Below are 12,328 nucleotides of genomic sequence, written 5' to 3'. Positions count from 1 at the left end.
ATGTCTGACTTTCTGCCTATCCAGAGATTCAGATGAAGGTTTAGATCAACCCTGGATTTCAGATGGTGATTACCCTTTTCATCATTAAGCCTGCCTTTTAAATGGGGTTTCATCTCACTCCTTCTCCAAAGGTTTCATTGAAAAAGGAGTCCTCCATTTCTCATCATTCTCGATCTTAAAAGACACACTGAGGCAGAATGGTCCTAGATCTCAGAAAAAAAGTATCCCAAGAAGAGAAATCCAAGAGCATGATTATTTGACCCCTGAAAGGTTGCCTCTTTCTGGTTCACTCTGTTATCTGTACCATTCCTCCCTCCACGCATCCTCCCTCCCCATGCACCCATGCCCTCGGGAACATTCTACTTACGAGATGGCCTCAATCATGTCCATGCCCATCTCCACGCAGCAGTGAGCGTGGTCAGCCCGGGCCTCAGGAAGCCCAGAGACGCAGTAATAACAATCTCCCAAGATCTTAATACGTAAACAGTGATTCTCCTACAGCAAAAAAATTATATATGTCATTTTATTTTTAAATCTAGCAGTGAGATGGGGAAGGGAGAAGAGCAGGAAACAAATGGATTCATGTAAGGCCCAGAATAACTTGCCTTTTAGGGACAGTAAGTGCAGATCTGGCCCTAGCCACAGCCAGCATAGCTGGCTTATCAGGTGAGGTGGAGGGCATCCCATGAGCTTGGGACAGAGCTATGAGCCTGAAACACTGGCCAAGGACATTCCCACCACCTAGTACACATTTATCTAAAGGGCATCAGGGAAGAACAATTAACACATTCATTCATTCATTAGGGTACCATTTGCAGCTCTTTCAGAAAGGGTAATCATTCATTATTTACAGTCAAATCCTGTGACTAATTACAAACATAACTCCAAATAGCCCAATACTTGAAAGAAAGTGGGTTCCATGATTTAAACATATTATGAAAATATGAAAGTATTTTCAAAACCTCTATAAAGGCTTCTATAAAGTTAGTGAGGGCTTACTTAAAACAAACCGATAACTAATGTTAACAGGAGCCTCAATGATGAGTGTGCTCTTACCCCACAGGTTCCAGATACACCCTTAGGGCTAAAACCCAATTCTCCCTTATGCTTTTGAGGATTATCTAAGCAATTATCCCCAACTCCTCCCCTCCCAGCCCCCCAACCCCCACTCTCCACACTACTGCCACTACACACATATACTTCTATCCATAGCAGGAGCTCCGAAAATGCAGACTCATTTTCTAATCCCGAGCCAAACACCACCAGGGAGGCCAATCTGCTGCTAAATCAATCAGTCAGTCACCTCAAAGCCAAATAAATAGAAGTGACTTTGGGGTTTGTGACTGGGGTTAGCCACAGAACCACCCTCCTCCATCAGTATAGACGATCAAGAGTTGAGGGATGGTGTGGTGCGTAGGCATTTCCCCCATCTGTAAAATGAGCCCAAATGAGATCTAAAAGCCCTCACAGCTCTTTAATCTTCTGTTTCTACGATCTTGTGATACTGTCACTGTCTATGTGTGTAGAATGGCAGCTGAAAGTCTGCTGGGACCCATAGCTCCTCCAGCCGCGCCCCCCTCGCCCCCAGCTCACCTTGTCTGTGCGTTTGAACAATTTGTCCCGGTCTGTGACTGTGGCATCTGTCTACATCTGCTTGCATCATCACCCCCCCTCCCCTTTTAACAGTCCCGAGGCTCTTGTCCACATGTCCTTTCTCCCCACCTCCCATCCCGATTCTCCCCACCCCAAACCCCGACCCAGTCTTTCTATGGCCGGGAGTCTCCGGTCACATTTTTGGACACAACTTCCGGGGGTCCTGAGTTACACGGACCCCTGTAAAGTTCTCAGAGGGTTTTCGACTTGGGGGAAGACCACGCGGGTCACACTCTCCGCACAGCCCTCAGAGCAGCAGCAGATCCGAGGGGTGACTTACCGCGGCCAGCTTGTCGAAGCGGGCGAACAGCTCATTGAGGGTCATGACTAGCTCCTGCGCTGTACACTGGGAAGCCAGGCTGGTGAAGCCCTCGATGTCTGCAAACAGGATGCTGGGAAGACACAAGGCGAGGGAGGAAGACAGAAGAAAGACAAAGGTGAAGGGAGAAGAGACACCAGGAACGGGGCCAGCAGCTCTGCCTTTGGGCTTCTCAGACTGGGTGGGATTGGGGGAAGAGAGGGTTTAGGCTGGGGGTGGGGTGGGGGGAGTGGGACATACATGAAAAAACCAAGGCATTGGCGGTGGAGGGAGAAGTGAGACCAGAGACCAGAACTGTATAACTCTGTACATGTCACTTCCCTTCCCTCCGGCTGAATGTAAGCTTTTTGATGTCAAGGATTTTCCCTTCTCACCTTTGTATTTGCGGTGCCTTGCCCAGTACCCAGAAAACAGCAGGAGTTTAATAAATGCTCCTATGAATAGATAGCTCTTTGGTGACTGCAGAAGGGAACTGCAGGCCAGGATGAACCGGCTTCCTTCAATTGCCTAAAAAGTCTTTTATTTACACTCGTCTGCTCTCCCCTTATTTATAGGCTGGGGATATTACTTGCATTTTTAACTCTCTCACCTTTTCCCCAAAGTCCACCTCTATTTCTTATTATATCCTCATCCTCAACTCGGGAGGTAAGAAGAGGGAGGGACAATTCTCTACAACAGGGACTTGGGTTGTGCAGTGGTTAGCGCCCTGGGCTTGGAGTTAGGAAGACAAGTTTGATTCCTTCCTCAAACACTTACTAGCTGTTTGATGATGGAGAAGTCACTTAATTTCTCCTAGAGTCAATTTTCTCATCTATAAAATGGGGACACGGGCAGCCAGGTGGTGCAGTGAGTAGAGCACCAGCCCTGGAGTCAGGAGAACCTGAGTTCAAATACGGCCTCAGACACTTGACACACTTACTAGCTGTGTGACCTTGGGCAAGTCATTTAACCCCAATCGCCCTGCCTTCCCCCTTGCAAAAAACAATAAAATGAGGACAATAATAATGCCTAATTCATAATATTGTTCTGAGACTCAGATGAGATAATATATCCTCTATACAAAAGTAATGACGAGGATGATGATGGTGGTGGTGATAGCTAGAATTTATATGTTGCTTTAAGGTTTGCAAAAATGTTTTCCAAATATTATCTCATTTTATTCACAACAACCCTGGGAAGTAAGTGCAATGATTTGACTGAGGCAGAAAGAGGCTAAGTGACTTGACCAAGGTCACTCAGATAGTAAAGTGTCTGAGGCCAAGTGTGAATAAGGTCCAGATTCCAAGCCCTGTGCTCTGTCCACCGCACCACTTAGTTTTATACTGTTTAAATGGGGTAATACAAGTCTGGGGATAGGGAGAGGTGTGGTCTTGGCCAAGGTAACAACAGAGTGAATAGAAAGCTCAGACCAGTACCGAGGCTTCCAGCTTACAGACTTGGGCTTCCTAAGACATAACACCATTCTGCCCAAACTGTCCTGTCTAAAGTCCCCTGTAGCCACTCTGGGACCTGACTTCTAAATGACCCTGAGCAATTCAGCCGCGGGTCTGGGATTCCTAAACGGGCCAAGCCTGGGTTCCCATTTTCCTTGTGGAGAGCAGCGGCACAGGCCCAGCATCTGTGTGTGTCCGGCCCATTCCTCGGATCCTGCTCTCTGCTCTGCCCCATCCCTACCCCCCACCCAAAGCAACAGCCTCCAGACCAGGCCCCAGGTGTCTGCCTTTAGGGAGGGTCCCAGGAAAGGAAGGCCAGGAGAGGAGAAGAACGTTTATTAGGGAACAGGGAGAAAACCCTGACCAATTCATATCCTCCAAGAAGCCCGTCCAATTGAACCCTGCAATCCTCTCGCCAGCATCCGTTCAGAATTTTCTGGCTCAGACTACATAGTGTGTACACTGTACTGATGGATATGTTGTTTTGTAAGGAAACTTCATTCAGTTCTGTGTACAGGCTTAGTCTCTCTAAAAAGATGATAAGCTAACCAGAGGCAGGGTTCTGTCTTCTACTTATTTTGCCTTTTTTTTAAAACTAGTACTAGTACAAATCCCACCTCTAAAATTTAACTAGCTGTGTGACCATGGGTAAGTCACCGAGCCAACCCAAACCTCAATTTTCTCATTTAACTCACAGGTTTATTGTGAGGGTCAAATCATAACAAATATGTGTGTATGTATGTATTTATGTAAATTATATGTAGATAACATATTATATAATATATAAAAATATAAAACATGTTTATTTATAAAACTGTAAAGTTTTCAAAATGTTAATATCTATATGCATGTATATAAAATATACTTTGAAAGCTTAAAAGTTTTCAAAATAAAATTTTAAATGCTAATTATTATCAATACACCTTAGTTCATTCTAGAACATACTGGATCTTCCATAAATGTTCATTGGTCGACAATCATACATAGGATAAACCAAGATGAAGAATTATAGTAATTTTAAGGGATGGCTTTTTCAAATACAGCCTGAGATAACATGATAGCTTATTTAGGGAACCCCAGAAAATCAGCAAAGAAGCTAGTTAAGACAATACTCTAGTAAGGTAGCAAGATGCAAAATAAATCCACAAAAATCAACAGTATTCCTATATTATGGCAAAAACAAAATCCAGGAGGAAATAATCAGAATTGAAGTTCCATGCAAAATATCCAAAATACATAAAATATCCAGCAAGACGTTACAATTACTGAACACTTTTTAAAGAAGTAAAGATTGACAAACAGTAAGACATACTCATTGCTCATGGTTGGACTGTACTAAAATAACAAAAATGATGGTACTACTTGTCATTCTATCATGTTCAACTCTTCGTGACTCCATTTGAGGTTTTCTTGGCAAAAATACTAGAGTGGTTTGTCATTTCCTTCTCCAGCTCATTTTTACAGATGAGGAACCAAGGTAAACAGAGTTAAGTGACTTGCCCAGGGTCACACAGTTAATATATGTTTGAGGTTGGATCTGAAGTCAGGTCCTCCTGACTCCAGGGCAGACTTTTTATCCACTGTACCACCTAGCTGCCTCAACAACAACAACAACATTAATTTACAGATTTAATGGCATACCAATCAAACAATTAAGGGGGTAGGACATTTTATAGAGCTAGACAAAATATTGAAATTTATTTGCAGGAATAAAGGGTCCAGAATTTCAAAGCAAACCTGACTCATGATGTCCAGACACAGAGCAGAATGCCTAAGAGCCGGGTCACAGCTAATTTATGTTACTCTAGAAAAGTACAAATATAACATAGGCTCTGCAAATATAGATGGTCTCTAGGGATGGTGATGGGTGCTCTCTCCTATTTCCCAGCCTTCTGTTCACCCTAGCCGTTTTATTTTCTTCTAGACACTTAAGGAAGTTCCTTTTTTTGATACTCCTAGATCAAGGGAGAGAATGCTAAATAAAAGACATACACACACACATGCACACACAGAAGGCTGGGAGGAAGAATGGAAGAAAGGAAAGCAAGAAATAGAGTGAAAAAGAAGCAGATATAAAGAAATACATGGACAGGCAGAGGCAGCTGGGTGGCCCCGTGGATCAGCATGAAGTCTTAAGTGAGGAGGACCTCAGACGCTTACTAGCTGTGTGACCCTGGGCAAGTCACTAACCCTCTGTCAGTCTGTTTCCTAATCTGTAAAGTGGTGATAATAGTAGCACTTACTTCCCAGGATTGTTGTGAGGACCAAACGAGATCATTGTAAAGCATTTTGCTAACCTTAAGGAACTATATTTATAATTAATGTTCATACATCACATGTGAATATATTCTATTTATAACAATATACTAATATTTATAGTAATATGTTAATAAACATATCAATAGCAACAATCAGGACAGTAATCATCCACCCTGCCCCCACTATAGGATTCAGTAGCAAATGGAACTCTTCTAATGGGAACTCAAGAGAAAACGACGACAAAGAATGGTATTTTCCAAAGAGCTTTGAAACCTGACATTTGACGCGGCACATGGTCTTGCCTCCCATACATGGACAATATGGGAAGGGCATGCTGGGATAGAAGAGGAATTGGCCAAGGAAGTCAAAGCCCTCTTGAGAATCTCCACTTAAAGAGAGGTCATTCTCCTTCTCTGTCTCCAATCTACAGGATTTCTAGATAGCAGGGCTCTCTAAAGGTCATTCTGTCCATCCCTCTGACTTTCAGCTTGGGAGTCCCTTCCCTCTTTCCAAGGTTCTAATCTTGGTAGGATGGGAGAGGAATTCTCTTCTTTTCTTATTTCTTCTTTCTCTTCTCTACATGAAAGCATCAGCTGTGTACGGAATCACAGAAAGTTCTCCTTCAAACCCCAGGACATAAAACCCAAAGTAAGTGGAGGTCAGGGCCAGCTGAAACCCCCTTCAATAGTTTGAACAAAAGGGAACAGAATTTTAACAGTTTCCATTTCAAATACATGGCCAGAGAGCAAAGCTCCCAGCTGCTGCTTTGCCTTGCCTTAGAAGAGGGAACAAAGTCTTGTGCCAGATTGAGGGGGTCAAAAACAGTGATCACTTTATTCCAGGAACAAAGTCGAAAAGGCCTCCTGGACTGGAAAAGCCAGAGACCCTGTCCCAGAGGCAAGGATACACAGCGTCGGCTAGGAAATGTAAAGAAAATAGGGAAAAGTCAAAACAACATGGTTTAGTAGGTTGAGTGCCAGATCTGGAGTTGGAAGATCTCAGTTCAAATGCTGCCACAGCTACTTTCAAGCTGTGTGACCGTGAGCAAGTCACTTAACTTCTCTCAGTTTCTTTATCTGCAAAGTGGGGACAGTATTCTTTGTACTCTCTGAATTTCGGGATTATCATAAGGAAAGTGATATGCAAACCTTCATGTGTAATGTGTCGTCATCATTTTCCCAAAGAAGTGGAGAACAAAGCTGAGTAGCATCCTGAAGCGTCTGGCTACATTTGTTAAACTGAATTGAACTGAATCAAGCTTCTTGTCCCTATGACTTCTCCACGTCCCAATATATCCAGAGGAATACCATCCCAGGCCTTGCCAAGCAGATTATCATCATACCTCATGCAACCAAAGAGACAAAGATAATTCCTAACATTTACATCTATCCCAAAGGGGAATGCATTGCCTGGATGGTAATAAACAGGTTGTCTCTCACTAGAGATCTTTTATGATCTCCTGCTTCTGTAACATGCACCCAGAAGGGCCTGCAGGAATTTCATGAAAAGACACCAAAGTAGGATGATGAAACTTGGTCAGTTCATTTTCTTATTGTGTTTTGATTTGTAGGTAGGACCATCCCTCCCACTCACCCTCCCCTGGCCCCCAATACCACTGGAGGACTAACTGGCTGCACTGTAGCTCAGAGCTCCTACCTGGGTGTAAAGGGCAGACGATTTGTACTTGGATTGGCTGAGGTAAGGTCGGGGGGAGAGTTCCTTCTTTCTTTCTTTTTCCAAGTCCCTTGACTAGTTTGATATGGACACCGCGCAAAAGCATAGATCTGGAGACCTCAGAGACCATCTAGCCTAACCTCCTCATTTTATGGGTGAGGGAGATGATGCACAAGAAGATTAATTAACTTCCAAGGGAGTAAACATCAGAGGTAGGATCTGAACCTAGATCCACTTGAGCCAGTATTCTTTCCACTGTAACATGAGAGACATGATCATTTATAGTGTTTCTTTGTTTTTTTTTTTTTTGAGGAGGGAAGGGAGGGCAAGGTCACACAGCTAGTAAGTGTGTCAAGTGTCTGAGGCCACATTTGAACTCAGGTCCTCCTGACTTCAGGGCAGGTGCTCCACTCACTGCGCCACCTAGCCGCCCGTATAGTGTGATTTCTAACTAGGTATGGGCGAGTCTCCTGGCCTTTCTGGACCTGTCTCCTCATCTGTGGAATTAGTGGCGTTGGTCTGAAAGGCTGCTGAAATCCTTTTCCAAGGCTTAAATAATTCTTATTCTGTAATATTCTATAGCCTTCATGTCCCCCACCCCCCACTCCTCTGCCAGAATCAAAGGCACATTTCTCTTCTAGCATAGAGAGGTTTCTGATTAGTCATAAGCTGAGTTCAGTAAGCTCCATTGTTTGAATACCTAAAAGCAAACAGCAGAATGCTTGGTTTGTTGGCCAGAATTGCTCAACCTCTTACCCGGTAAGTTTTAGAGTCTGGGCTCGGACTTTCAACAATGCACAAATTAATAGAATAGCCCACACTTAAGGTCTAATTATTCATGAATAATCTTAGCAACCTTATCATGACTGAAAAAATTACCCAAGACAAAAATGGCACATGTTGGAGGGTTTGTAGGAATACAGTTACATGAAGACACTGAAGGCATAGTTGTGGCAGAGCAGTACCGTGGCTCTTGGATTCGAATCTTGTTTTTATCACTTACTATGTGTGTGACTTTGGGTCAGTCATTTAACCTTTCTAGGGCTAAATTTCCTCAACTGTAAAATAAAGGGGTTGGGCAGAGGGCTTCTACAATCCCTTTGAGGTGCAAATCTATGATCCTATGGATTAGTCTAACCACTCGAGAAAAGAACCTGAATTTGTACTAGTAAAAAAATTAAAATATATATACACATATATGTATGTATGTGAAAACATGTACTCTATGTATAGTATATATTTATAAATATTAGCTCATCTGATCCTCACAACAACCCTGGGAGGCAGGTGCTGCTATTATCCATGTTTTATAGTTGAGGGAACTGAGGCAAACAAAGATGAAGTGACTTGTCCAGGGTCACACCTGCTAGAAAATGTCAGGGGTCAAATTTGACCTCTGACCTACACCACCCAATTGTCCCTTTATAAATACATAAAAAGACTGTTGTAAGTATTTTGACGTATATGCATACATGTGTGTATGTGTGTGTGTTTATGTGTGTATATATGTATATACATGTCTGTGTATGTGTCTGTGCATGTGTGTATGTATATATGTGTATGTATATGTGTGTCTATGTGTGCATGTGTGTACGTGCACATGTGTGTATGTATGTGTGTGTGTCTGTGTGTATGTGTGGTACAACTAGTAGGCATATTCCCCAAGGTCAAAGATAGAAGGAACATACCAAAATATTTATAACAGTGGTTTTTATATATTTATAATAGGGCAGCTAGGCGGTGCAATGCATAGAGCACCGGGCCCAGTCGGGATGACGTGAGTTCAAATTTGTCCTCATTCATTTACTAGCCGTATAACCCTGAGCAGGTCTCTCCAGCGTTATTTGCCTTAGTTTCCTCAACTATAAAACACGGATCATAACAGCATCTGTCTCACAGGGCTGTTGTAAGGATCAAATAAGATAATATTCATAGAGTGCCTAGCACAGTGCCTGACACACAGCAGCTACTGTATAAATACTTATTCCCTTCCCCTTCCCCTCTTTTTTCTAGTAGCTAAATTGGAAAGTATGAGAGAAAGCATTATGTTTCCTGATGACAATTCATACATGTCAATATAGGGCCTTTTCTTTATACACGTTTTATCAGCCTCAGAGTAGGGAGGCACCAGGGCATGAATCGGGCCCAAGGTTAACTATATGCAGCCAAGAGAAGGTAAGCATGGGGTTATTTTTGTTTGGCTTTGGCCAAGGGCAGGCCCAGCTCATGGCGCCATGCTCTTGGCCCACGCCACCAAAATACCCTTCCTCCTCCCTTTTGCCTATCAAATCTTACTCATATCTTAGTTTCTCACCTCTCTCATGAATTCTTTCCTAGAGAGTTCCCACTTACCACAATATTCATTCCCTTCTCTGATTGTCTTTTTCTTTTTTTGAATTTTTTTCTTTTAAATTTATTTATTTTTAGTTTACAGCATTCAGTTCCACAACTTTTTGAGTTTCAAATTTTCTCCTCCTCCCTCGCCTCCCCCCTACCCACCCAAGATGGCATGCAGTCTGATACACGTTCTCTATATCCTCCTCGGCTTCTCTACAGCATTTCTACAGCCTGGACCACACAACCTAGTGCCTGATTCTGTATAGTCGCTCGACAGACTTAATCTTGTAGCCTCAACTAGACTGCAATTCCCTGAAGACAGGAGCCTCGTCTCTCTTTCTCATTCATTCAATGTCTATTATAGCACCTACTGTACAAGGCAATTCAGGTGGATTCAAGAAGCATTTATAAAGTGCCAAGTATGTACCAGGCACTGCTAGAGAGAGTGAGACAAAAAGCAGAGGAGTCCTTCCCATCAAGGGCCTTTAGTTTACTCCAGGGAAAGATGAAGAGAGATCCAAGCCCAGGCTGTCCCTGCAGTCAGAGACCTTCTCATCTGGTCATCTACAGCCTTCTATCTCCCACAGGGCTCAGCACAATTCTGGGTCCACAATGGCTGCTGAGTAAATCTTTGTTGACCGTTACAGCCGATTCTCCATTTTCTGCACCAGGTTTGTAACTCCTGGGTTTCCATTGACTGATGATCAGGGAAGCTGCCTAGAATCAAAGCAGTTGCCTCATGCGGCCCCCAAAGTGCATAAGCCATGCACAAATAACCGAGTTGGAACTACTGTGGTCATAGGTGAGTATGATAACTGAGACAGATCAAGAAAGAGAACCAAGGAGCTCGAGTATTAGAATCACAGGGAATCAATATTTGAGAGTCAATTATAGATCAACCAGCCCAGCTTTACAGATGAGGGAATTGGAGGCCAGAGAGGTGAGGTGAATTGTTCAAGGTCACACAGCAACTTAGTGGTAAACACAAGATTCTATTTTCCGAATTTTTGCAACCCACCCATTAGGACTCCTGGGATTTCCTGGCAGGCCACCAACCCTGCCCAAAAGGTGTGACTCTTCCTCTAGAGACGGACACTGAAGCTTCCTAGGCTGTCAAAGACCATCCTATGCCATCAGAAATGCTGTACATGTCCTATCTGATCAGGGTCCTTTAAGACCTACACAGTTCTTACCTGGGAAGGGCGTTTGATGAGGTAGCCTAAAGCTGCCCAGGATAAAAGGCTCAATGCCCTTGTCAATGCATCAACTCCAACAGAGTTCTCCTTGATCCTGTTGCAGGCTTCTTAGTACCTTGCTGATACCATGTCACCTAACCTCAAACCTCCCCTAGTCCTACCCTGATATCTTAAGCTGCACTGACCTAATTGCCCATCACTATAGATGATCCTTGCCTTCTGGACACAGTCTTTTACAGCCTTATCTAATTATAGTGACCCAAGCTAACCCATGTTTCAATAACCGTGAACCCAGCAGGACTCTTCCTAGTGCTGTATCATTATCACCATGACCTGGGTTGAGGTCTTCATCTTATCTGTCTCTAAAGTGTCCTATAAATACACCTTGTTCATACTGGGGCTTGGTGTCCATCCAAGACCGCATATCGGGAGCTTCCATCCGAGGACAGTTCTGGCTCAATGAGAAGTGTCCTGTCTCAGGACCTGGGTCCACAGGGTACGATCTACTTCTCCCCTGTCCCTGATAGCAGAGTTATACCTTCCAGAGGGTGATGGGACATTTGCTTAGAAATAGCCAATGTTGTTTTCACAGGGGAGGGGAAGGAGTAAGGGAGGGAAGCACAGGACCTGTAGATATCAGAAAAAGAAGGAACTTGGCCACTCAACAAACAATCAAACAACACTCAAACAAACAAACAAAGTTGGGCACCTGTAGCATGGGCTGAGGATTCAAAGACAAAAATCAAACTGTCTCTTCCATTAAGGAATTAACATTCAATGTGAAATAGCAATGCTTTGAGTGTCTCAAGACTTGGGATCTTATGGGAATGACCCACCTCCCCAGACAAACCCAGCACCAGCATCAAAAGCCCATCAGTTCCTCCTGCAACAGGCTCTCCTACACAGCCAGTGAGGAGAGGGATCCCTGCATGCATTCAATTGTCTAGCCTGCGTTAGACTTTTGTTGATCACATGTCATTAAAACATCCAACGTGTTTCTCCCAGGCATCGCTGAGCCCTTCCCAGGGAATTACCCATTATGCATTAGTTTTAATTGCAGAGTATTAGACATATTGGTAGGACTAGGCCAACAAAGCTTGGCCTCTGGTTCTTCCTCTCCTATTTCTGTCTTTTTTCACCCCTGAACCAATCCAAACAACATATCTCCCCAGGACCTGCTTCCCCTTCCTTTGATCTGTCTCTCTCATACTTAGCATCATCAACTCATTTCTCCTCTGGTCGCATACTTAGTGGGGGAGAGAGAACAGCAGGTCACCATCCTTCATATAACAACCCTGCAGAGCTTTGATGGATGTTATTATTAAGTCACTCCCCAGCCTCCTTTTCTTCAGGTTGAAGAATCCAGGTTCCTTTGATGAGGGCAAGCATGCGCAGTACACATGCGAACCCACCCACTCACACAGAGGCTGGGAGACAAACTCTTTGTCCCCTTCTTT

General features: G+C 43.7%; 1 protein-coding gene across 1 annotated transcript in view; it reads right to left on the bottom strand.

Moving 5' to 3' along the window:
• The window catches only part of ADCY5 (adenylate cyclase 5), a 265,954-nt gene that overhangs the window by 64,763 nt on the left and 188,863 nt on the right, over positions 1–12,328 (bottom strand). The window contains exons 4-5 of the mRNA XM_036744445.1: positions 1,934–2,045; positions 368–495 (exon numbers count right to left, since the gene is read on the bottom strand). Coding sequence (XP_036600340.1) covers positions 368–495; positions 1,934–2,045 — 240 coding nt within the window. The remainder of the gene's footprint in view (positions 1–367; positions 496–1,933; positions 2,046–12,328) is intronic.

Source organism: Trichosurus vulpecula, chromosome 2 (assembly GCF_011100635.1).
Source record: "Trichosurus vulpecula isolate mTriVul1 chromosome 2, mTriVul1.pri, whole genome shotgun sequence".
NCBI classification, from domain to species: Eukaryota; Metazoa; Chordata; class Mammalia; order Diprotodontia; family Phalangeridae; genus Trichosurus; species Trichosurus vulpecula.
The sequence above is the reverse complement of the archived record's forward strand: the minus strand, read 5'-3'. Positions and strand labels throughout refer to the sequence as shown.